Source organism: Thalia democratica, chromosome 4 (genome assembly GCF_965202585.1).
Source record: "Thalia democratica chromosome 4, ktThaDemo2.hap1.1, whole genome shotgun sequence".
Classification (NCBI taxonomy): Eukaryota; Metazoa; Chordata; class Thaliacea; order Salpida; family Salpidae; genus Thalia; species Thalia democratica.
In genome coordinates, this window is record NC_139168.1 from 41,701,326 (window position 1) to 41,728,418 (window position 27,093).

Consider the following 27,093-nt stretch of genomic DNA (forward strand, 5'->3'; position numbering starts at 1 on the left):
ACAAAGTTGTAAAATAGAAAATTTAGTGCAAAAAATTACGGTCTGCATGGTAGGTTTACATTAAAAAGTGATACCAACACTCATAATTTTTACATCACTCCATTTGTACTTAACATATGTCCAAAACAAAGGTTTAAACACAGAAAATAACAATTAGATGCATTGACAAGTTAATACATTTTATTTTACCTACGATATTTGTAAACAACGCCCTAATAAATTACTGGGGGAATAGAGGGGGTTTTAACTAGTGAGCCGTTACATCCACGCAACAAAAAGCTAGAAATACTGATAGATTTATAAGATGTTATATATATATATGTATATATGATTAAAGTTACATGACTAATAGAACATTAAGCATTTCCGTGTATAAATGTATTTTATTATATACTTTTTGTACATTGAAAGTTTTAATATTATTATGTTTTAAATACAACTTTACTCTAATAAATATAATATCATTTATTTTTTAAATGTGAATTCTAAGTATTTGTCATAAAATCTACTGTAGAAAGATACAAGAACCCCTTGTTTACTGTGTGTAAAAACTCTTTTATTTTATAAAATCATTATAAACTAGAAATTAAAGAAATTCAATATATTAATAAAAATTAAATAAATCAGTGAATAAGAACTAATTATTGAAGTTAAGTAAATAAACTTTTATACAAACTGAATACAATTAAACTTATCAGTATTTATATGGAACATTTTTAATATTTAAACAGTATAAACCGTATGAACAAACCAAAATTTACTTGCATTTACGGATTAGATTAGGGGTCGGCAGCCTTTTAATAAGACCGCGCCAGATCAACTGAAAAATTTCTTTGCGGCTTACAATAAATGAAAAAAGTCTTTCGCAGGCCATAGTATTTTTTTAAACTTTTAATTAAAAGTAAAAAAAGTATATAAGAACAAATACGTATTTAAATAAATATAAATCGGCAGCATTGTTTAACCGTAAGAAAAATTAAACATGTTTGTTAATTTTCAATATAAAAACAACCAAAAAAATTTTTCTACAATAGTTATTTTTTAGCTTAAAAGCTTGTGGCATGTTAGAATTTTTTGCTTGGTGAGCCGCAGTTTTTAAAACCCTGGGTTAGATAGTACAACTAGTTTGGACCTTGATTTGTAGAAAGCAGTAACTTCTTAAATTCTTTAAAACAGTTGCCAAAACGATTTTAACTGATACTATGAGTTCAGTTTTATTAAATATTTGATTTATGTTTTTTGTACATAAAAACTTAAGTACTTGTGTATACGAGTGAGTTAATTTCATAAACTAATAATAAACCTTTGAGATATAATAATATCAAGGCACACTTTGATTTGAATATTTTCAATAGTTTTAAAACAGTTTTAAAGATTCTAACTATAATTTTTAATTGTTTTTTATAAAAATTAAAATAAAAAACTATGCTTTAAAAAATATTGTCTAAGAGGTTTAAACTTTATAAACTTTAAGTAATTTGTTGTCTACCTTAACTTTAAAATTTAAAATTTAGAACTATTATAAGTAAAACTAGCGTGATATAGACACCAAGCGGATAAAAAATATCAACAAAATAGTACTAGTATTGAAAACTATTTTTAACTTTGAAAAACCACGACAATAAATGTTGTTTTAAACAATTATAATTTCTAGCAATTAAATCAAAATATATTTCAATCATTTAAAAAGACGATTATGATTAACAAATAACGAATATTTAAAAGAGACTTTTTTTACCAAAATAAAATATACAACTTATTGACCAATACATTACTTAAAATAAATATTTTTAACCAGTTTTTAATTATGTGCTTAAATACTGTTAAATTTACTTTTTTTACCTTATGCGTTTAATTATTAATTACAGAAATTACTTTAAGTTTCCTAAAGATGTCAACTGTAAAAAAGGTTTGTGATGAAATAATAAAACATCAAAATTTAATTTCTTGTAAAAATATATTTTTATAGACAAACTTTTATATTTCAAAAGCAGTTTAATAACTTTAGATAGAAAATCAAATGGAATCATACATCCAGATGTCAAAATACAATAAACAAAAGAAATAAATAAATACAATTAAAAAACAAATCTTTTATAATTATAATTAAAATATGATCTCTAAGTTTGTGATACTTAACTAGTAAATTAGTTGTAGGCAAAACTATGTTGATTATTTAACTAATACTTATATTATTCAATTATTTTAAAGCTAATACTTTTAACGTTAAATAATTTCATTAAGCACAAACAATTTATAGGAGCTGAGAATCTGTTAACTATGCTGATTAGCATTTTAAATTACAATTGGTATTTAACTAGCGAATCATTTTCTTTCTAGAGTAGTAAGTAAAACGGGCATATCAACTAAAGAACTAACTAAAAACAAACTAATGTCGTTTACTCAAGTATAGTTTTTAAAACACAAATAAAACTTTTTTTTACTTTTAAATTTAATAACTATAGCATAAATTGAAATATCAAAAAATCTGGCGACTAGATTCATAGAACTTCTTTAAACGAAGTTAACTTGAAACTTTAAAAATACTCGACCAAAATACAAAGAAACTCACATCAACTGAGTATCATATAGCTATATAACTATCATATAAGTTCTTTTCAATACGACAAACTTTAGATCTTTATGATCGACTATAACTTTAAATTTTTTAATATAAGTACTTTAGTAGAAAATTTTCAAACGTTTACTTTTATTTCTAGCTTAATCTTATTAAATAATAAAAGACACAAACTAGAATAAAAGTCTAAACAATACAAAACTGTACTTGCATAATGTTTCAAAATTTTAAGTCTACTCTTACAAATAAAACAAACGACGAAAACACGACTTAAAAATTAAACGTTTTATTTTAAAATCCAAACAAAATTATATACTAATAATATAAACAATATAAATAAACAAACCACTTTCAGTTTGAGGTACAAACGGAGCGTAGCACCTTGGTGTGGTGTTGCCAGAAAACATGTTATTTTTCGTGCTCGCAACATTGCAGCACTTGGCATCTTCACTGCAGTCCCTCGTAATCTGCACCACCTCCTCAGATCCCCTCAACACCTGCTCTCCCTCGTTGAACACAGTCCTGGCCTCGTAGTTGAGCGCACAAACTCCCCTCATGAACGCTTTCTGCATCTGCTGCGTCATCCTGTCCAGTTTTATTCTCAGCTTCTCAATCTCGGTCTTGTAAGCAGCGTACCTCGCATCGCTCTGTGAGGTATAAGGAATTCTATGTTCAGAAATGAGGATATAAAGTTTTACAATAGAAACAATTTTACCTTATTAAAATCTAATAGCATACTTCGTAATTATATTATTATTGAAAACCTTGAACTTGCATTGGTTGTTTTTAGCTATAAAGCACGTAGCGGGACTTGTGTTTTGCTTTGCGGGCAGCAGTTTGCTAGTGCCTGCTTTAAATCGCAACTATTTTCTTGACAACTTACTATAAAGATATTATTGTTTTATTAAGTTTAATAGATAAAAGTTTATTTGAGGTCTTAAAATGGTTTTTTACAATTTTATGCAAAACTTACCTAAAAGGTTTATTAGCACAACTTTATCTATTTCCACATATAAGTTCTGAAGTTTTTTTAACGGTGATCATTGTAAACTTCATGACATTATAGTTGAATAAAACTTTAAAATATAAGTTCTCTTTTATTAGGTAGAGCACAATAGTTCATATGGTTGCTCTACAAACATAGATACATTTTTCATACAAAAATAACTAGCACTACGGTTAAATTTATTTTTTAAGTGTGCAATGTATTAGAATTTGTTATTAAAAACAGCTTTCACAAACTAGATAGCATATTTATAATACACTTTCACGTGAAACATAACTACGCAGTTTTCAGAAAAAAGACTATTTTGTTCTTTAAGACTATTCTTTGACTAATTTAAGGCTATAGAGGGTTAAATCAAATTATTAAAAAACTGGTATTATTTTTATGTTAAGAACTAAACTGCCAGTTGTTTTATTAACTTATTTAATTAAAAGTAATTTTAAAGATATAAGCGAATAACGTTAAAATTCAATAGATTTATTAAATAATTCACAAACTAAAGAGGTGAAAATAAAATATTTCCCTAAAGATCTATCTCCTAACTCAGTTTTTCAGCAATATTTTCTTTTTAATTTCTCGGTCTAATCTTTAAACTTAAACAACTTCCAGCAAACGGATTTTTCAATATCTACAAAAAAATTTATTTTATTTTGGAAAAAAAAATCATTTTATTGGAAACTAATTAATAGAGTTTAAATTGTAAAGATAATGGAATACATGCTGCAACATGCAATATATGCAAACAAATATGTATAGGCCAAACAATAAACAGTTTTACTAAACGATGAATACACACAGAAACATTGAGAAAATGTATAGTCAAAACAAATCATGAACATACAGACCAATTTGCTTTAGTAACTCATTATGAAAAACTCATAAAGAAAACATACCAAAAAAATAGAAGAAGCATATATTGTAAAGTTTTTAGAGAGATCAGTAAGAAATAATTTAGATTTCGTGGAACAATGGTCGATTCAGAAAACTAAATTAAAAATTTATATAAACAATGTGTTCGAACAAAAATTCAGGCAATATACAAAGTTTTTCATTTAAGTTCTATTTTGGGGATTTTTTAAGTTCTATTTTAGGGAACTTTTGAAGTTCTATTTTGGGGGATTTTTTAAGTTCTATTTGTAATTGTTTATATTTACCTTAGTTACAGTAAAGTGATAGTTTGTCTACTTAGATTAAAAGAAAGCTTTTTTTTTAACATATTTTAATAAGCTATAAGGTACAGTGAATTGTTCAACAAGTTTACATATTTAAGTACTATTTATATATTTAATCAATGATGTTAATAAATTTGAATTTTAGTATATCCAAACTAAAAATGTGTTTATTAATTATCTTTAAAAGCAATTAATTCTAAACAGAATTGAGAATGTTTATATAATAAACGAAAGATCTCTGTACCTGTTGTTTATTGTTTTTGTAAAAGAATTGTGACAATTTTTTAATGCTTTTTTTAAACCAAGTTTATTACATGTAGTTAACATAATGACTGATATTTTAATTAAGTCTAAGTTGAAGGAAGTGTATTTTTGTTAGAAATCAATTCTTTTTAGTTTTCTAAAATCTAAAAGCTCCTCAGCCTCTTCAACATTGCTGCTCATATTCTTAACGTTCTTAATTATCATAATTTTCAAAATCTTAACATTGAGGTTATTAAAACTTGATATCTTGAATAACAACATCATTGATTAATGAGTGTTATTTTAAAGGTTATTTTCGAAAATACTTTTTGACACGATTTTTTATTGTTAGTTGTAAAATAGCATTCCATATGCTTCTTTAATAAATTTAAATGAAGATATGTATACTTTTTGTAACTTTCGATAACAATTCTATTTATTACTAGTTAGTAAAAAGATAATAATTTTTTTTTATCTTTCGTATTAGAAATTTTATTTATACGAGCTAAATTTATTCATAAATTAATTTACAAATAGCCCCGCTGAACAACAAATCTAAAGTAAGTATAAAGCTGTTTGTCGTACAACAACTCACTTTTGATTCTGATTTAACATGCGTAGTCAGGTGACAGGCTACTGCAATTTTAAATATATTTTTTACTACATATGAAATAAATCTGTGCACTTTAAAAAAAAACTCTATGCACAGGTCTGCACTACGGGAAACCTTGGTCTCTAAATTATATAAAATAATATACAATAACAATTTGAACAACTGCAAAAATTCCTGGTTAACAAAGTGTTTACAACTAAAAAAAATCATAAATTCATCTTAAAGTCTAGCATTTTTACAACTTTAGCGAAATATATAAACTTAATTTTTAATTTGACTACTACGTAATAATACTGTAAATCCCATAAAAACTTTTGTGATGCAAAAAAAATTTATTGGTTTTAGAGATTTGGTTCAAAATGTTTGAAAAATACTAAATTCGAAACGATCGTAAAACAGTGTCAGTTTTTAATTTTAGCTATAAATATTCTAACTTTTGCTTAAAAATTGAACGTTCTATAAATTCCAAACTTTAAATAATAGTATGAAAATTGTAGTCTTGATTTAAACTTCATATAAAAAACATGATCTTTTATAAATCAAAATAATTCTTAATGCACATTTGCACTATGCTAAACTTAGTAAATATCAAGCTAAATATAAAAGATTTTTTAGTTGCCTAAAATTTCAAAACTGCTTCCCTCTAAATCGCTACTTTACTAGTTATTACCCAAGAATTACTAAAACCGCTGAAGGAGGGTTTTATCGCCTCCTGTTTGGCAATTTCTGGTTAAAAGGGTAATGTAATAAAAACAACTGTAAGGCAAACTAAACATAATTATTAATGAATAAATGAACACTCAAATTTTTCTTTCCAATATATTTCGTCAAATTCTCTTCAGGGAAATTAAAATTGAAACAATACAATAAAACACAACAAGTATATATACAAAAATTTTACAAATTAATTAACTAATCGATTAAGTAAACGTAAATGTAATCAATAAAATTGTAATCAACAAAAACTTTTAAAATCAACGCAAAATGGTCTTAACTAAATAAGGCTAAAGTGTAGTCAAATTCTTTCTTTTTACATAAATTTGGTTTATTTAAATGTATTAAAATGGTTTCAAGTCTAATTAATTCCAATGTATTTGTCATTACACTGAAATTAGCAAACTTTTTTCCACTACTTGGATTATTCACAAGGTGTTCTGCTATCGCGGATTTTTTTATTACAATTTTGACTGCAACACTCTTTTCGTCTTTTTCGTCTTTAATATACGAAGTGATACACTTGGAAACATGTTCCTTTATTCTAGTTGTAAGGTGTCAAGAAGTTTGACCAATGTAGCTACTGTCACAGCAGCATTTAAACTTGTAAACTACAAGACTTTTTTCTTCTGGTTTCATTAGGTCTTTTCCCGAACGTTGAAGTATTTGTTCGGACATGAAGAGAACCCTAGGATTCACCGCATGATATGTTTTACTTGTTATATCCACTATATTCTTCTCAATTAATTTCGATTCAGCACCAATATATGGAAGTTTCAATAATATTGGGCATTTATCTAGTCCATAAGGTTTAGCTATATTTGAATTGGTAGATTGTGACTTTATTACTCGGTTTACTAGCATTTCGGGATATCCATTGAGTTTAAGAATTGACTTTATATTGTTAACTTCATCAGCTTAGTATTCTGGTGAGCAGATTTTTTGTGCTCTACTGTATAGAGTCTTAATCAAACCAATTTTTCTACGTTTACTACAAAATTATTGGAAGTTTAAGTAGTTGTTGGTGAAGGTAGGCTTTCCGTATACTATTGTTGTGAAATTTCCATCTTTTTTAACAATCAGAACATCGAGAAAAGCTAATTGGTTACATGTTTCAGATTCTTTGGTAAACTTAATGGATTGATGTGCTTTGTTTAGTTCTAGGAATAAGAGATTGTTTTCTTCTTCACTAGCTGTTTTTATGAAACAGTCATCAACGTACCTCATATATTTGGTGTTTGGGTGCTTGGTTATGAATTTATGCCATTTTAATACATTTTAATAAACCAAATTTATGTAAAAAGAAAGAATTTGACTACACTTTAGCCTTATTTAGTTAAGACCATTTTGTGTTGATTTTTAAAGTTTTTGTTGATTACATTAACGTTTACTTAATCGATTAGTTAATTAATTTGTAAATTTTTTGTATATATACTTGTTGTGTTTTATTGTATTGTTTCAATTGTAATTTCCCTGAAAAGAATTTGACAAAACATATTGGAAAGAAAAAATTTGAGTGTTCGTTTATTCATTAAAAATTATAAAATAAAGTCTGATGTTTAAATTACTAAACATAATTAACTTATTTCGATAAAATATATCCGCCTTGCCATTGTTTTTTTTTATAGCAACTAACTTCATCAAGTTTAGCTTCATATTCAGTAACAACATCTTTCACGGTTGTGTCTGCTTGAACCCGACAGGCCTTCATCATTCTGTTTTTCCATTTTTTCTTAATCGTTTCATGCCAACCGTCAAACGCTTTTTTAAGCAGTACCTTATTGTGAAATTTCTCAGCTACCTTGTTGCATAGATCCTGCAAAAAATATATTGAAAGTTTCATCAAATAAAAAAAGAAATTAGGAATAAAAGTAATGTTCAAATTTAATAACTTGTTATTAATTAAAAAAATTAACCAAACGTTATAATGTCTAATAAGAAAGGACTATTCTTTAAACTTTAAAAATAATAGATCAATATTTTTACTAATAAGTAGGTTAAGTCAAAAAATGTAAATCAACACAATTTAAACGAATTAAATTTCAACATTTATAGTCAAAGTAACTTGTATACAAAGTATTACTTTTTTATAAATACTTATCTATACACCTGTATCAAACCATTAAAACAATTAAAAATAAAAACAAACCAATCTTTTTTTATCAAAATGATCTATTTTCCACTGTGCCATTGATTTTTCCAAGTTATTTCTATCACGAAGCTTGTTGACAGCATCCAGCAGTTTAGATATTATTTTATCTTTTTTCTGTAGTGACTTTTCCATAGTTTCAACCAAATCTCGGTTTATATCAAGAGATTCCTAAAAGAAAAAAGTCATTTCAACACTTTTAGTTAAATCTGTAGTTTAATAATTTTTAAGTATATTTTTTAAGAACATAGATGGTAAGGCACTTGATTTACATGTTGATCATGTTTTAGAGATCTTTAACTTAGCAGTTGCTTTTCGACATTTCTTATGATAACAATTAGTTTTTGAGATATTAAGGACAAAGTAGAAGAGTTCAATATGGACCATATGAACGGGAAAAAAGATAATTTCATAAAAATCTGACTTCTCCTACAGTTTTTAAGCAATTTTTTTTAAACTTTATAAGTAAAATGCTAACTTAATAATAGACAATACTTTTGAAGAAATACCGAGTATTTTTTCAAAAAAAAAGAAACAAAAATATTTTTTTTTTCTTTGGAGGTAAATCTTTTAATAATCATTGTATTAGTTTTTATTTTAATGCAAGGAACATTTCCTGAAAATTTGAGGTCAACAGTTTAAAAAATTAAAGGGAAGATAAATTTAAGAAGAGCAATATCTTTGTGTATTTTCAAATTACTGAATAAATAGGTAGTGAAAAAACTGTAGTAAATTCCCTTGTATTGAAAACCTTTTACAAAAATTACTCAAATTTTCTCAAAATTTATTTGAAAATTATCTTGTTCTATAGAAACCGACTAATAGCTTATACTTCAAACTTTCATATTAGAACCAATGTTGATTTTAATAAAAATGTACCGTTAACAATTAGAAAATTTGTTTCTTATTTTTGAACTTACGACAGGGTTTGGTGGACTCAATGCTTACCTATCAATAAAATATTAATCCAATTGTTTTAATGAACTTGAAAGGTTAGCATCCTGCTTAGAAATACCTATATTTCAACAAAAATATTGCGATTTTATTTATTTGAAAGTTTGCTGTTTCATGGTAAATGAAAATAATACTACATTCAATCATAGAAAATCCCACTTAATTATTCAGTAAATTAAACCTGATGTTAAATATGCTGTTATAACTTTACTAAGTTCGAACACAAAATTTATAAAAAAAAATAACGAGGTACGTAGAAAAAATAATTGGAAATAAAAAGATTTTTGTAATGAAATTTCAGTAACTAACTTAACAATTTTTGAAAATTATAATTGGTATAGAATATATGGGAACGGGTCTAAATTTCACGTAAGCAAAATTGCACGAGTGCACAAAATTGCACGAAGCCAAATTTGCACAAGGAACAAAATTGCACGAAGACGATTTTGCACCAAGGGTCAATTTTGCACGAGTTACATTTTTGCACGAGTAAAAAAATACAAAAAAAAAACTATTAAAAAAAAAAGAAAAGTTACTGATCGAGGGTAAGGGTTAGGGGTAACAGTTATAGTAAAAACAAAAAATAACTAATAAAAATTATTATTAAAAAAAAAAAGAAAAAAAGAAAAATAAAAAAAAAGCTATCAACCGAGGGTCAGGTTTAGGAGTAACAGTGATAGAAAAAAATTAAAAATTTAAAAAAAAAATCTTTTTTTTTTAATTAAACAAAAAACTAAAAAAAAATAATAACTTATCGACCGAGGGTGAGGGTTAAGGGAAACAGTGATAGTAAAATATTAAAAAAAAATGAATTAAAAAAAAAAATTATTATAGAAATTAAAAAATTAACCCGTGCAAAAATGTCTCCGTGCGAAATTGTCTGCTCGTGCAAAAGTGTCTTCGTGCAAAAGTGACCCTTCGTGCAAATTAGACAGCTACCCAGAATATAAATATATAGTTAGAAAGTGTTTTTCATCTACTCAATAAAACCAAATGATTAACTTGACTCAATAGTACTTTCAAAATACTGAATATAACTTTCAAAAAATCTTAGCAGGCTAAATTTTGTTATAGTGTTTTTAATTACTAATGTAAGTTTTTTTAACAATAACAAACCTGAACTTTGGAAAGTTCTTGGTTGTGCTTATCATTATTTTCTTTAACTATCTCAATGAATTCCGTTACTAGCGTGGACTTAATTCCATCTAATTTTTGCTAAAAATAGTATTATTACTAGTAGTAGTACATAGCTTTTAACAGTTTTATACAAAATGACTAATAAGCTTTTTCTTATAAATATCGTAATGTAAAGACGGTAAAACAAAACCAATATACAATGTTTAGTCTTAAAACTTTATTTTACTTAAAGTTATAAAACTATCATTTATAAATGCTTTTAATATCATTTTTATCATCAACATAAGTCTCTAAAAATAGTCTAAGTATGTAGCATCAAACCTGGCATAATTTTTATCCATGTAAAATGCTTAAATGAGTTTTATCATGAAAAATTTTTAAATATTACAAGATAGAGTCTTTTAGATCTGAGGCTTTTCCTACTTAAAAAAGTCAACGTAGTCATCTTACATGAGTTTAATAATAAATTAGCAAATAAATCACTTTTTTTTTTGAATGTAGTTGATTGAACATAAAGTATAGTGATTAATATTTGCATTTATCATATTTACTGTTTTATTTTTAATAGTCTAGAAAATTTCAACTAATAAAAATCTTGTATCTATCTTTGTAGGAAATGATTACTCTGCTAAATCTGTTTTTAGTCAAGTATATTACAAAAATTTTACATTTAGTTAGAATTTTAAATTTTCAAATATAAAAGTGTTAAAAAGTTATTTTTTAAGCCAAAATTTTGAGATTTTTACATTGGTTTTAAAAATAAAATGATATTCAGAAAAAATTTCCAGAAGCTTTTATTACTCAATTAATTTAAATACTAACTATACTTTTCTGTTATACTTATGAAAAGACTTTAAACTAAACAACAGTTGTTGTAATCTAACAAAGACCTTACCTAATAAAACACATATAATAAACAATGAACTTTACCGCAAGATCAACAACAACAGCATCCGAGACAATCCTACGACCGGTTTCGTCCTTATTAGGACTCATCAGGCAGGAATAGTCGCGAGAAACCGCTATTGTGATCTTAAACAAGCGGGCTTAAGTACGAAGTACTGAAGCGATCGTTTGTGGGTAAAGTTGAAAAAATGACACAGCTAAATCATTCACAGCCCAACGTCTCAGACATTGTCAGCTTGTTGTGAGATTGTAGTCTGCGCTCGTTTGATCAGTTTTAGCCAGTATTTATTTCGGCCATCATCAACGAAGTTGAGATGTTTTATGCAATCGATAATAAACAATGAACTTTACCGCAAGATCAACAACAACAGCATCCGAGACAATCCTACGACCGGTTTCGTCCTTATTAGGACTCATCAGGCAGGAATAGTCGCGAGAAACCGCTATTGTGATCTTAAACAAGCGGGCTTAAGTACGAAGTACTGAAGCGATCGTTTGTGGGTAAAGTTGAAAAAATGACACAGCTAAATCATTCACAGCCCAACGTCTCAGACATTGTCAGCTTGTTGTGAGATTGTAGTCTGCGCTCGTTTGATCAGTTTTAGCCAGTATTTATTTCGGCCATCATCAACGAAGTTGAGATGTTTTATGCAATCGATAATAAACAATGAACTTTACCGCAAGATCAACAACAACAGCATCCGAGACAATCCTACGACCGGTTTACTTCGTTGATGATGGCCGAAATAAATACTGGCTAAAACTGATCAAACGAGCGCAGACTACAATCTCACAACAAGCTGACAATGTCTGAGACGTTGGGCTGTGAATGATTTAGCTGTGTCATTTTTTCAACTTTACCCACAAACGATCGCTTCAGTACTTCGTACTTAAGCCCGCTTGTTTAAGATCACAATAGCGGTTTCTCGCGACTATTCCTGCCTGATGAGTCCTAATAAGGACGAAACCGGTCGTAGGATTGTCTCGGATGCTGTTGTTGTTGATCTTGCGGTAAAGTTCATTGTTTATTATCGATTGCATAAAACATCTCAACTTCGTTGATGATGGCCGAAATAAATACTGGCTAAAACTGATCAAACGAGCGCAGACTACAATCTCACAACAAGCTGACAATGTCTGAGACGTTGGGCTGTGAATGATTTAGCTGTGTCATTTTTTCAACTTTACCCACAAACGATCGCTTCAGTACTTCGTACTTAAGCCCGCTTGTTTAAGATCACAATAGCGGTTTCTCGCGACTATTCCTGCCTGATGAGTCCTAATAAGGACGAAACCGGTCGTAGGATTGTCTCGGATGCTGTTGTTGTTGATCTTGCGGTAAAGTTCATTGTTTATTATCGATTGCATAAAACATCTCAACTTCGTTGATGATGGCCGAAATAAATACTGGCTAAAACTGATCAAACGAGCGCAGACTACAATCTCACAACAAGCTGACAATGTCTGAGACGTTGGGCTGTGAATGATTTAGCTGTGTCATTTTTTCAACTTTACCCACAAACGATCGCTTCAGTACTTCGTACTTAAGCCCGCTTGTTTAAGATCACAATAGCGGTTTCTCGCGACTATTCCTGCCTGATGAGTCCTAATAAGGACGAAACCGGTCGTAGGATTGTCTCGGATGCTGTTGTTGTTGATCTTGCGGTAAAGTTCATTGTTTATTATCGATTGCATAAAACATCTCAACTTCGTTGATGATGGACGAAATAAATACTGGCTAAAACTGATCAAACGAGCGCAGACTACAATCTCACAACAAGCTGACAATGTCTGAGACGTTGGGCTGTGAATGATTTAGCTGTGTCATTTTTTCAACTTTACCCACAAACGATCGCTTCAGTACTTCGTACTTAAGCCCGCTTGTTTAAGATCACAATAGCGGTTTCTCGCGACTATTCCTGCCTGATGAGTCCTAATAAGGACGAAACCGGTCGTAGGATTGTCTCGGATGCTGTTGTTGTTGATCTTGCGGTAAAGTTCATTGTTTATTATCGATTGCATAAAACATCTCAACTTCGTTGATGATGGCCGAAATAAATACTGGCTAATAAAACACATTAAGTCACATATTTTAGTACATATTAGTATATTATAAGTGGGAACGGGTCACTTTTACACGAGCGTCACTTTTGCACGAAGTCACTTTTGCACGAAGGGTCACTTTTGCACGAGAGGACACTTTTGCACGGCGACTCTTTTGCACGAGCGTCACTTTAGCACGAGGGGACACTTTTGCACGGCGTCACTTTTGCACGGAGGGTCACTTTTGCACGAGGGGACACTTCTGCACGGCGACTCTTTTGCACGAGTGTCATTTTTGCACGAGGAAACACTTTTGCACGGCGACACTTTTGCACGGAGGGTCACTTTTGCACGAGGGGACACTTTTGCACAGCGACTCTTTTGCACGAGGTGACACTTTTGCACGAGGAGACACTTTTGCACAAAGAGTTTTTTTAATTTAAAAAAAAAATTTTACTCAAATAATATTCGCTTTTAAACGCAAGTTGTTTTAAATAAATAAAATGTGGTAGCTTTTTAATGAAATATTAATGTACAGTTTTTATTTGAAGTTTTACGTAGAACTATATAACAATTAATAACGTACCACAATTCATTAATTTATATTTAAGAGCTTTATTTAAATAAATTATATGAATACACATTTTTAATTAAAAAAAAAACGATTTGAATACATTAAATGAAAATAATCTTGAATTTTGTTAATTTTTAAACAGAAAGATAAACTTTAGTAAGGCTTTAAAACACGAATTTTGAGTATTATTTTTACTTATTTTCTCTCGATGTTATAATTAGCAAATATTGTTGTTAAAAAAATAAATATATATCAAATGAAAATATAAATTTTATATCAAATTATGTTTTTATCTTTGTTATAATAAATAAACTATATGTGTTATTTTATTTTTTCCTTATGTGTTTTCCAGTTTAAGTGGTCTAGGTTTTGATGCTCATGAACAATAAACTTGTAACCGTTTATTAAAATATATAAAAAGGCATAGTTGTTGATCAATATTTTAAAATTCAAAATATACTAGAACAACTTACTTACACTTAAAGTATTTTTTATCCTAGTTTCTAAATAAATAAACTTTATTGTCCCTGGTATAAATCTTTTATAAATAATTTTATTTTATCTTTTCGTTAGTTTGTTTCGAACATTAACTTTTACTGTTTAAGATTTTAGATCTTTTATTTTTTGCCTTTAATATAGGTATATTAAAAAATTTTAGTTTTCAGTTTCTTTTTATGTTGCAGACTTAATAGTAGCTAAAAAGCTTTTAATCAGGCTGCATGCAAAATTTATTTTCCTTGCAAAAAAGTCATCGTGCCAAAATGTCGCTGTGCAAAATTTCATCGTAAAAATGTAACATTGTGCAACAATGCTGCCGTAAAAAACTGTCATCGTGAAAAAATGTCGCCGTAAAAAGTATCTCCTCGTTCAAAAGTGACACCGTGCAAAAGTGTCCCCTCGTGCAAAAGTGACCCTCCGTGCAAAAGTGTCGCCGTGCAAAAGTGTCCCCTCGTGCAAAAGTGACGCTCATGCAAAAGTGTCGCCGTGCAAAAGTGTCCCCTCGTGCAAAAGTGACCCTCCGTGCAAAAGTGACGCCGTGCAAAAGTGTCCCCTCGTGCTAAAGTGACGCTCGTGCAAAAGAGTCGCCGTGCAAAAGTGTCCTCTCGTGCAAAAGTGACCCTTCGTGCAAAAGTGACCCTCGTGCATAAGTGTCCCCTCGTGCAAAAGTGACGCTCGTGCAAAAGTGACGCTCGTGCAAAAGTGACGCTCGTGCAAAAGTGACGCTCGTGCAAAAGTGACACCCACCCATTATAAGTAGCTAAATAGTACAACAAACTAAATTAAAACTAGTGATGTACCGGACTCACTATGCGGGTCCGGATCCGGCCGGATATTGCCATTTTTGTCTGATATCTGGATCTGGAAGGATCTTGATATGAAAAAAAAATTAGGATCCGGTTCCGGCCAGATCCTAATGGAGATCCGGCCGATTCGGATCTAGATAGTAAAAAAGAGCATAGAGAAAAGCATTTTTTCAAAAACAAACCCTGTGTAAATTAAAAAGAGCCATTTATGTCAGTTAAAATTAAACACTTAAACAGTTAAAAATGTTTAATGATTTTAAAAACTTCAGACCTTGGGGCAAAGATGATCCAAAAACAATTATGGTTAATGAGAAAATCATCAATACGATTGCTATTGACAACCAGCTGTTTTCAATAGTAAATGATAAAGGGTTCATTGAACTCTTGGCACATTTAGAGCCAAGATATTTGATCCCGAGCAGAAAATATTTTAATGAGGTAATGCTTCAACGGGCTTAACCAAATTTGACGTCTGATATTTCTAAACTTCTGGAAAAGTCTTCAAATTTTCTTTTACGACAGACATATGGACTAATTCAAAGACCAATACGTCATAACTTTCACTGGTGGCGCATTGGTTGAATGAAAGTTTTGTTTATATTCACCGTGTCTTGCATTGCCGGGAAATGGAAGGTCGCCATACTGGACTCAATATTTCTGCTAACATTAAAGATATGCTCCAAAACTGAAAAATAAACCACAATCAGGTGCACTTGATTGTGCGAGATAATGCTTACAATATGAGGCTTGGTATGGTGTTGTCAAACATATAGCATCAATTCCTTGCTTTATTCACATACTACAATTAATTATAAAGGATTCATTGTTTGCGGACGACGATGTAGAAGTGTTGCTATCAAAAGCACGAAAAATTGTTGGCCATTTCAGCTTGTGAAAAGCTAAAATTAATTCAAGTTGGTCTAGATTCCACAATAACAAAGCAAACAGCCTTGCTACTTGTTCAAGATGTCCCAACGAGGTGGAATTCGACCTACCTGATGCTAAAAAGGTTAAATATGTTAAAAATTAGTGTCCAGAACTATGTAGCTAGCCATTTGCGAGCTCTTATCATTACAGAAAAAGAGTGGCAATTGGTATGTCAGGTACCAAAGCTTCTTGAACCTTTTCAATTAGTTACTAAAGATTGTAGCAAAAATGATGCTCTACTCTCTAGGGCTATCCCGCATGCACGAGCACTGAAGAACTTCATTGGTCACCAAGCACGTTGCGTGCTCGATTTAAATGATGTTACAAACCTAGCAAAAAAAATGGAAGAGGCGTGCGAAAACAGGTTATACAGTACCTCCTCGGATTTAAACCTGAATGATAACAGTTTACTATTAAAACAACGGCTTTTGATCCGCGCTATCGCCTTTCAGTTTTTCCTTCTAAATTGAAAGAAAAAGTTAAGACACTGCTGCAAATGGAGGTCAAAGAGCATATCAGCTGAGAAGCAAATGAACGTTGTGATTCTCCTACACATAAACCGTTAGAGAGTTCTAAGTCACAATCTTCAACGTTTGATCCAAATGACTTTCTTAGCTTTTACTCTACTGAAGAAGAAGCACAGAACGAGAAACAAAATATAAAAAGTGACGAGGTTGTTGCTGAGATTAACAGCTTCTTAACCGAGGTAAACTTTAAAAGACATGCCAAAGAAGCCAATGTTTTAAAATGGTGAAACTTAAACCGAGCAAAATACCCCTATCTCGCAAGCTTTACAAGGAAATGTATGTCTGCACCTTCATCTTCTGTGTATTCAGAACGATTGTTTTCTGAAGGTGGCAATTTGTATGAAAATAAGCGTAAACGCTTACTTCCAAATACCGGGGAAAAGCTTTTACTTCTTCACCACAACTTAGCAAAATAAATATTTTAGTGTTTTTTATTGTTCTTTCAATTTCAAGTTTTTCTTTTGTTCTTTCAATTTTAATAAAATTTAAATGTAAATATTGTTCAGAAAATTAGCAAACATACCAGCTACTATTTTTAACTGTTAATCTTAACTAGACCTTAATAACATATCATGAACTTTCTTACAATTTAATTATTTCAGCAGCACATTAATATTTATTAGTCTAATTATTTTTAAACTATAATTTTTCAAAATTCAAAATGATATAGTTAGATATAACACATAAAAGATAAACTTCACACAATTATACTTAGTTGGTTATATAAAATTGCATTATCGTACATAGTAGTTTTTATACTATTTACATTACAAATAACTTAGAGTATTTAAAATTCGTTCCGGATCCGGCCAGATCCTAATTTGATAAAAAAATCCGGATCTGGTTCCGGCCGGATTCTAATTTGAAAAAACTATCTGAATCCGGGTCCGGCCAGACCCAAAATTGTGGGTCTGGTACATCACTACATATTTACTAAAAATATTTTTTGGCAGCCGTAGTTTTAATTTAAAACACTTTCTTTTTTTTGAGTTTTAGTTTAAAACGTTTTCTAGGTCTTAAATCTAGAGTTTATTTCAGGTTTAGTTCAGATTATTTATTTAGCTTTGAATTATTTAGTTTTTTAGAAATATATTTACCTACATTTCAATTAAACCTTTTTTTTTTATTTTATTGAAAAATTTAATATCTTTATCTTTCAAGTAAACTTTTTAACATTTTGTTTCAAAAATTAATAACTTTTGTACTTAATGAAAATTATTTGTAAGGTAAATCCAATAAGATTAAAAACATTCTGTTTTTTATTCTTATCAACTACTTTTTATTACTATAACTATTAAATTTTAACCAAGTAAACAAGCTGCAGTTATAGTTTATTTTTAATTTTGTGACCATAAAATAAATATTCTAATTTCATATCAAGCATACTTAAAATTATACAAGTCAAAAATCTTGATTAACTAATTTTATGTATTATGTGTATAGTATATCAGCTTTTATGTTTATTGAAATATATTAAAAGTTTACTCTAATTGTAAAATTGTTACTATTTAAAAGTAATTTTTCTAACAAAAAACGGTTTTTAATGGTAAAATTCAAAAGTATATTAAAAAATAAAGCTAAATGAGAGTGTTTTCTTAAGTTATCATAGAGACAAAAATTACAGTATTCTTATGTAGTATGAAAATGAAACAAACCAATATCATATTATCCCGACCAATACTTGAATGATCTAAAGACTCTTTAAAGTTTTTTTGCATATCATCAAACTTACTTTCGATTTTTCTTTCTATTGCTGTTAAAACTTTATGCTTAGTATTATCATTTATTAAATTGCCATCTGAATCTTCAACATCTAGTTTTTCTTTTTGAAAAGTGTTATTTTCTGTAAAAAGTTAACTTTACTTTACTAACTTTTTATCAATGATTATGAAAAAACAAATTGTTTGTGGTAGTTTAGTTTACCTCTAAAAACTATGTGTTTGAAATCAGTTTTTTTACAAATAAAAAGAGATTACAATGGAAAATTATTTAAGGTCAAGTTTTAATATTTATATCTAACAACTAATTCTACAGCATCCTTCTTTTATTACACTGACATACATATGTTTATGTGTGTTAAACGAGTCAACACACTTCAACTGAGCTCTGTAAAAAAATAAAAAATGTGAGGAAACTATAGAAGCTAACGTAGGTAATACATGTGTCCATTAAAAATAAAAATAATTTCTTTAGATTTTTATACGTTAATAATAGATAAAATACTTAATGTTAAATCCGACTGTTATAAAAATATATAATACTTGTAATTATTAAGTCTAAATTAGACAAATTAAAGTAAAAATACAAAATGAAATAACAAATCATAATATAAACTACTCACATGAAAAAGGAGGAAGTACTAATTCTAAATATTTACTGGTTACTAATCATTGAAAACAATGTATCTAATAATTACGTCACCATATATATATATGAACATTAGGACTCGCTAGTTAATTTATACTACAAAGTTAGATAATTTATTCCTTATGTTTGGAAAAAGTAGTAGTATGCTTTAATTTTAAAAAGTAATATGTAATCTATTGTGAAAAAAATGTAAAACAACGAACATTAATTATTGAATTAATAAATTAAACAACAGTAAAGGCAATAAAAGCCACTGAAATTGGTACAACGTATATTTTATTTATTGAATGTTTATAGTGGTTAAATCTAAATTATAACAAGGTTTAAGTTAGATACAATTTGAAAGCAGATTGAATTCAAATTAAAAAAATTCAAAACAAAGCACAAAAATCAAACTTGCTATTAAGCTTTCAAATCCTTACCAATAATTAAGTTACAGCCCATACATAAAAAACCACCGTGACTTAAACTACATGTATATTATAGCAAAAATAAAATAATTAACTAATTATTGTTTTAGAAAAGAGCAGTCGGGTATCTAAACTAAAGATCTTACACAGCTGTTTTAAATATTTAATAATTAAACTAAGTTATAAATTACGGGTTTGTGTTTAATATGAAAGTTAAAACGTAAAACGTAAAACAACAAGGTGGCTATATGCAAAGTAAAACCTGCAGTAAAAAGACCTCTAGCCGTTTTATTGGGCGTAGTAGGTAAAAAAGCACGGTTTTGTAAAACTGTAATTTTAATACAGATTTCCAATCAAACTTGGAACTTAACACATAAAAAGTATGAAGAATTATAGTCGAAGAATAAAATGAATATATAAAATGTCTGAGAATAGAAAGTGATATGATGCGTGAAATAAATATATAAAGTAAATGAATAAAACTTTATTTTTACTAAGGATATATAATTATATTAATATATATTAAGTGAGTGTGTATGTTTATTTAAAGGTAAATGAAAAATGAAAGGTGTGAAAGTACCAAGGTGTTATTTGAAGAAGAACTGTCGGTTGTGTACACAGTTGTTTGAAATATCACGTCTTTTATATTATGATTTGTTAGCTTGTTTTGTATTTTTACTTTAATTTATTTAATTTTGACTTAATAATTACAAATATTATAAAGTTTTACAACAGTCGGATTTAACATTAAGTATTTTATATATTATTAACCTATAAAAATCTATAGCAATTATTTTTATTTTTAACGGACATATGTTTATACCTACTTTAGCTTCTATTCTTTCCTTACAGTATTTACTTTTTTACAAAGCTCAGTTGAAGTGTTTTGACTTGTTTAACACACAGAAAGATATGTAAGTGTAATAAAAAAAGGATACTGTATAATTTTTTATTATTATATATTCCAGTGAACTTGTTTCGCAACGATCTTTTGTGAACAAACGATTAAATTTGTATTTTTAATTTTTATCTAACAATTATTCACAACTGCTAATGATGTATAAATGATTTAATTTGCTGTTAAAATTATTCAGTTTGTGTCTTACTGCTTGAGCTGGTGTTTGGCGTGTAACGCTGTTCTAGTAATTTGTTGTGCATATAAACAAAATAAAGCAATTAAACAAATTATTTTTCTTATTACTTGTAATATTAAAAACAATTACATATTATTACATGTGTAAGTTGTATAATGTTTTGTTTTTAAACATCTTGTATTTTGTAAAAAATACACTGTTTTAACCGGTTTGTGAACATTTATTCAGTTTTTAATGTTTAATTATAGAGAATCAATTAAAATTATAAGTACTCAAATAGTAAGTATCTACTACTATATATCTACTAGTTAGAATGTTGGACACAGCCTTTAGTTGATCTAGTAACAGAGTACTAGTTAAGTGATGGTATAACAATAAGGCTAAAAATTATGAAAAGTAATCAATTTAATACCCCATGCACTCTTATTATTACAATAAACTAATATCCTGTTTATTACCTTTTAGTTGTTTTTAGAATTCAATTTTAATAACATTTTGTAATTAGTTACTACATGTATCACAAAAATATGTATTATTTTGAGTAAAATTTTGTGTTTTTATCTGACTTCTATGATTTTTTTTTTACTTTTGCCAATTTTTTCTGGGTATTTTAGTAAAGTTGTGTCTTTCATACTGTAAAAAAATAATAAAACTACTTTCAAAATATTCAGTGACAGCTAAATCATCAACATCAACATCACTAGCTACATCATCTATAGGTTTCACTAGGCGCAGCTGTTCAGGCAGAATTATTTCTTTGGTCATTTTCTGCCATTCTGGTGTCATAAGTGTATATTTTAAAAGATCATTGTACTCTTCCTGTATAAAAACAAAACACTACATTATCAAATTGTATGAAAATAAAATTAACTTATTTTTTATAAATGTAAAGAGAGAATTATCATGCAGAAATCAATATATGAACTAAATTAAACTTTATGCAAGGTTGCCACTGGTTTTCAAAAGATTTCTTCAAGGTTTTCTGAATTTATGACAGATTTTAAAGATTTTAAAGAGAACACAATTTTGAGTCTACTTTTAGTTTAAAGTTAGGTTTAAGGTTAAAAACTGTGTTAAGTAGTATGACAACATTAAAAAGATATTGTAAAGCTAGTTGAAATGTATTTTTTAATAAAAAAAAATTTGAGGATGACAGACAATTTTATATATATGATAATAAAGTGCTTCCTCGCTAATCCGGCCAAGTTGGGCAAGATTTTTTTGAAAATACGGCCGGATTTGCCTTTGGCTGGATAAGAACAAAATATCGCTTTTTTTACAAATTATCTACCTTAATTATATTATGAATGTATATAACAAAACGTACTATAAAATTTCTGTTAATTTAATTTATTTTACTTTATTCAAAGAAAAAAGAATTAACACAGACAAAACTAAGCAAAACAAAATTTTATAAGTTGAAAATTAATGGAAAAAAACTACACTGTTAACACTTTAACAAAATTAAGATTTTTTTTGAAAAAAGAAAGAATGGAAGATTGTTTTACAGTGCTTTCTCGTTTCTTAGCAGAAAACTAACGAAATTGGATGAGTTTTGACACATCTTCAGGTGTGGCTTCTGGTTGGCAACGATAGTAAGCTAAGTAATAGTCCATTTTCTGCATGGCTTCAGCATGAGAAAATGGACACTTAGAAGGCTGGGAAACACCAAATTCATCTTCAACAACTTCAACAGCCTCTTTTTCGTTATCCCCAGTAACCAGTTCAACAATTCCTTGCTCGTCCATATGCTCATATCCAGGACCATCGCAACTCATCCATCTTTGAATATCATCTTCTGTAAATGTGATATTTAATCTCGCAAATTGCTGTACAAACTCGTTGTCTTGAGTTTTTTCTGAAGGGTCTATGTTTTGCATGGAAGAGCTTTGCTGTAATGGCATTAATTTCTTCCATGGGTTTCTAATGGAAGAAGGCTTTACCATACCCCAAACAGATGAAACGGTGTCGACAACTTTTGTCATGTCGATTCTTTTTAAAAAATCTTCAATTGTGAAAGTTGATTGCGATATAAGATCTCTAAGAATCGACTTTCTATAACCCTTTTTATGGACTCGAGTACATCTTGATCCATTGGTTGTACGAGTGAAGTAACGTTTGGAGGCAGAAACTTTGCAGTGATTTTTCCATCAGCTGATACAAGTTCGTCCTCACTAGGATGAGCAGAACAATTGTCAAGGAACAAAAATGCCTTCTTTTCTTGCCCAAGTTCACTTAGTCTTTGTTTTGTTTCGGGAACAAAACAGTTAAAAAACCAATCGCAAAAAATGTCATGATCGACCCAAGCATTTTTTTGACTACGATAGACAACTGGCAGCGCTTCCTTGTTGAGGTTACGGAAACAACGCGGATTTTTAGCCTTTCCAATTAACAATAAAGGTAGCTTTATGGTGTCATTTGCATTAGCACATGCGTTTATTGTTACCCTGTCCTTTGCTTTCTTCGTTCCGTCTGGCCGGTCGTTAACTGAAGCTAATGTATGACCAGACAACATTCTGAAGTATAACCCAGTTTCATCGCAGTTAAAAATTTGGTGTTCAGAATAGCCCTCAGTCATGACAGAAAACTCATTTATGAATTTATTAGCAGCTGAACTATCTGCACTTAATTTTTTGCCATATATTTTAAGATTATGCGAGCCAAATCTCCTGCAAAACCTCCATTGAAATCCCGTACTTGCTGAAAAGGGCCTTGAGTGTTCACCGTAAATTAAACGATGGAACTCGGAGGCTTTTTCTAATAGTATTGGGCCAGTTATTGGACAACCCTTTTCACGTTCCTGACGAAACCAAATGTAATGGGCGCTGTCTAGCTTGTCAAAGATACCTCCCTCTACTTTTTTTGCCGTTTTAGCAGCTCCAATTAGTCCCAGCTCCTCCTTTTCGGCTTTAAACTTTTTGAACTTTTTTTCGCCTCTCAAAATGTCATTTAAAGTTGACTTACCAATGTTAAACTGGCTCATTATAACAGCTTTAGGCACATTAATTTTTGCCATTTCGCAAACTTTTAACTTGTTTTCAGTTGTTAGTTGAACGCGTTTTCTTTTCTTTGCTGTCTTATCCATTTTTTAACCAGATATGTTGATTGTAGTATATTAAAGTGTAACTTGCTTAGCAAAGACAGAAAAATTGCAAATGAATAATAAACAAGTTTGTTACAACTGAGCGGGAAAAGTATGAAAAAAACTTAAGATTATACAAATGATACTTTATTATGACGTAACAATATATTGCTTGCATACTTATAAAACGTAAATTGAATACTTTTTCGAAGTAAAATGAAATTAAACGCTAAAAACGCTAAAGTAAATAAGTCTACTTCTTTACTAAAACCGGCCGGATTAGCGAGGACCGGATTAGCAAAGAAGCACTGTAATAACAAAATAAACAGTATTTTTTCTTTATTACACTAACACACAGGGTTACCACAGATCAAGCTGAGAAAAATTTCCTGACTATCCTGACTTTTTAATAAAATTTTCCTGACTTTTCTAAATCTAAACTCTTAGGGGGATTAAGCCATGTTTTTTACAATTTGATCTTATTTTATAGAATTTTTTATAAGCTTTAAAATGCTTTTTATGGTTTTAAAAAAATTGAATTATTTTTTTAGATATGACCAGTCAAAGTCGGGCCGCATAATAGGGTCCCTATGGGAAAGGAAAAAGACTATTTTGTTTAAAATATATCTCCTATATATTTTTCAAGCAATCTTCTTTAAACTTTCAGTCTAATCTTTATACAATAACAAAAAAAAACCTTACTTGTGAATTAAAAAAATTTTAAGTAAAAATACTTTTTTTTTAATTTTTGTCATAAAACTTTTATCTTTTTAAATCATCAAAATTAATGAGTAAAGTGTTTTTCTAATAATGTAAGGAACATTTCCTTAAAATTTGAAGAAGATTGCTTGAAAAATGAAAGAAGAGATAGATTTTTAGTGATTTTTAAAATTTCCATGAAAATTGACCCAGAAAAATTTGCGGTCCATATGTGCCACTCTCGTGGTAATTGTCTCTTATTTACTCTCTTCTTTTTCCTTTAAGCGCAGTATAAATTAAGAAAAACGCGCGTAATTGAAACTTTTAGTTTCTACTGCGTTGCAGCAGACTGAAGTCAGTGCAGCTTTTCGCTGCACTTAAGTTTTAATGGTTTCAATCTTGTTGTCGAGTTTATTTCGATTTTAGAACACTTTTTGAGTTTAATTTAAACGTTTAGTTTTTAGTTTCTTTGATTCTAGTATTGTCGTCTTTTAAAAGAATTGATATTTCGATTTATTAGTTTATGTTGTGCAGTATTTTATCATCTTTTTGTGTCGCAATTTCACTGTAAATATATATCATTATCACAGATTCGAAGTATAGTAAATAGTAAGTAAGTCATATTAGTTTATTTAAGTCAACTATAACTTAAGCGTTATCTTGGGGCATCTACTATACAAGTTAAAGCGCACGTTGCGTTATTAAATCAGGCCCATAACATTGTATAAGTAAAAGCCTTGGATAGCAACATGATGACCCGGACGGCCAGTTAATTATAGCTGGAATTGAACACAGATACCTTCATTGAAATTTCTACGTTTTTTAAATGGTGACATGGGGACAGAGTGGAATAAACCTGATTTAATAATAGTATAAATTCGATAAACTTTATGGCATTTATTTAACCTAGTCATCAGGTCTGTAAAATTTATAAAAATGAGTTTAAAATTTCTAGTTGCAAAAACAACTAAGTAGTTCGAGTTTGTGATAGATTTGAGTTGTTTTTTGCAAATGGTAATTAGTTTTATTGTGTTAAATTTTATGTTTAAGTTGTTTGGGAAAGGCTAATCGACATGTGTTAGAACTAAAATGTATTTGTGGTGTATGATATTATCTCAATTCATCGTTGAAGCGTTTTTTAAAGTGAATTTTATATCTTATACGAGCAAGTTGAAACAAAAGTCTTGTTTTTAAGTTGTTCCGCCGTCGCGTCAAATAAATTAATTATCTTTTTATCTTTTTACACATTTTATTAAAGAGAAATGTTCACTAAAAATTAGAATAAAATTAAAGGCTTCTAATAATAAAACTTTTCTTACAACATAAAGAGTTTTAAACGTCTATAAAAGTTAGTAACTGTAAAGTTTAATTGTTTTGTTTTCAAACAATCGCTTTAATTTGAACTATAACAGATAATAAACTTTTTAAACTGCATGTAAAAACATTGTTATTTTTCGTTCGTCCTTGTAAAAATACTTGTATGATGTTATTAAAACTTGTTTTAGAGTGTATAATCGGTTTTTAAAGTGAAATGACTTAAATTTATTAAACTTAATTTAATTTTATATTTAGCAACAATGTTGTGTTCAAACTTTAAACTATAATATTTACAGTTGTTTTACAATGACCTTGTTAATTGATTGTAACAAACTTTATTGGCATGTTTTTTGTTGTTTTAAATCTAACCGTACCCATATAAACAAATTTTTAATGAGGTCATTCGAGCTATTGAATGTCTTACCCGGTATATAAAATCTAAAAAACAACTTTGTTTAAAATTTGTTAGAATAATAAAGTTTCTAAAATAAGTACGTAGTTGACTGGCTATATACTTTAACAAAACAAGTTTAAACTTTTGAGACGCACGTAAGTGCTTGTTTTGTCAACTAACTCGTGTAAGATGTGAAATGTTTTTTTTGGTAAATCTTGTAGAGAATTACTTCGTATTAATTGGAGCCATAAATGTTTCTTAATTACTTTAAACATACCAGACTTTAAAGTTAAAAAATAAATAGACTAATCGACTAATGAAATGTTGTTGCTAACTAATAGCATATAAGTTTGTAAATTTAAATTTTTTTAATGTTTTAACTTGTTTTTAAAATTGAAATCAAGTAGTGTTAGGTACATTCTATTTGGACTTTCGAACGAACGGCTCGAGAATCGAATCGGCGAGGAGCGGTACGAGGAGACCGAGTTTTATGTACGAGGAGAGGAACGAGGAGATGTACGGAGAGACGGATCAGAGGATTCCGTAGCGCCAACAGACCGCTAGGTGAGGCCAGGAGACGGATTCCGTAGCGCCAACAGACCGTAGGTGAGGCCAGGAGACAGATTCCATAGCGCCAACAGACCGTAGGTGAGGCCAGGAGACGGATCAGAGTATTCCGTAGCGCCAACAGACCGTTAGGTGAGGCCAGGAGACGGATCAGAGGATTTTTCTATATAGGGAGTTTTAAGCATTCTTACAGGTGTTAATGAATAAAAATTAATGTTTTGTTTTTTCGGAAAGTCATGCATAAATTTTTAAAGTACGTAAGTATGGAGAGGAAATGTGCCACTCTCGTGGTAATTGTCTCTTATTTACTCTCTTC

General features: G+C 29.2%; 1 protein-coding gene across 3 annotated transcripts in view; it reads right to left on the reverse strand.

Moving 5' to 3' along the window:
• Positions 1–27,093, reverse strand: part of LOC145834738 (centrosomal protein POC5-like) — a 36,696-nt gene that overhangs the window by 4,644 nt on the left and 4,959 nt on the right. For all 3 annotated transcript variants that reach the window (XM_082942244.1, XM_082942243.1, XM_082942245.1), the window contains exons 2-7: positions 21,375–21,537; positions 18,503–18,690; positions 10,546–10,644; positions 8,476–8,646; positions 7,963–8,142; positions 2,925–3,225 (exon numbers count right to left, since the gene is read on the reverse strand). In XM_082942244.1, coding sequence (XP_082798370.1) covers positions 2,925–3,225; positions 7,963–8,142; positions 8,476–8,646; positions 10,546–10,644; positions 18,503–18,690; positions 21,375–21,537 — 1,102 coding nt within the window. The remainder of the gene's footprint in view (positions 1–2,924; positions 3,226–7,962; positions 8,143–8,475; positions 8,647–10,545; positions 10,645–18,502; positions 18,691–21,374; positions 21,538–27,093) is intronic.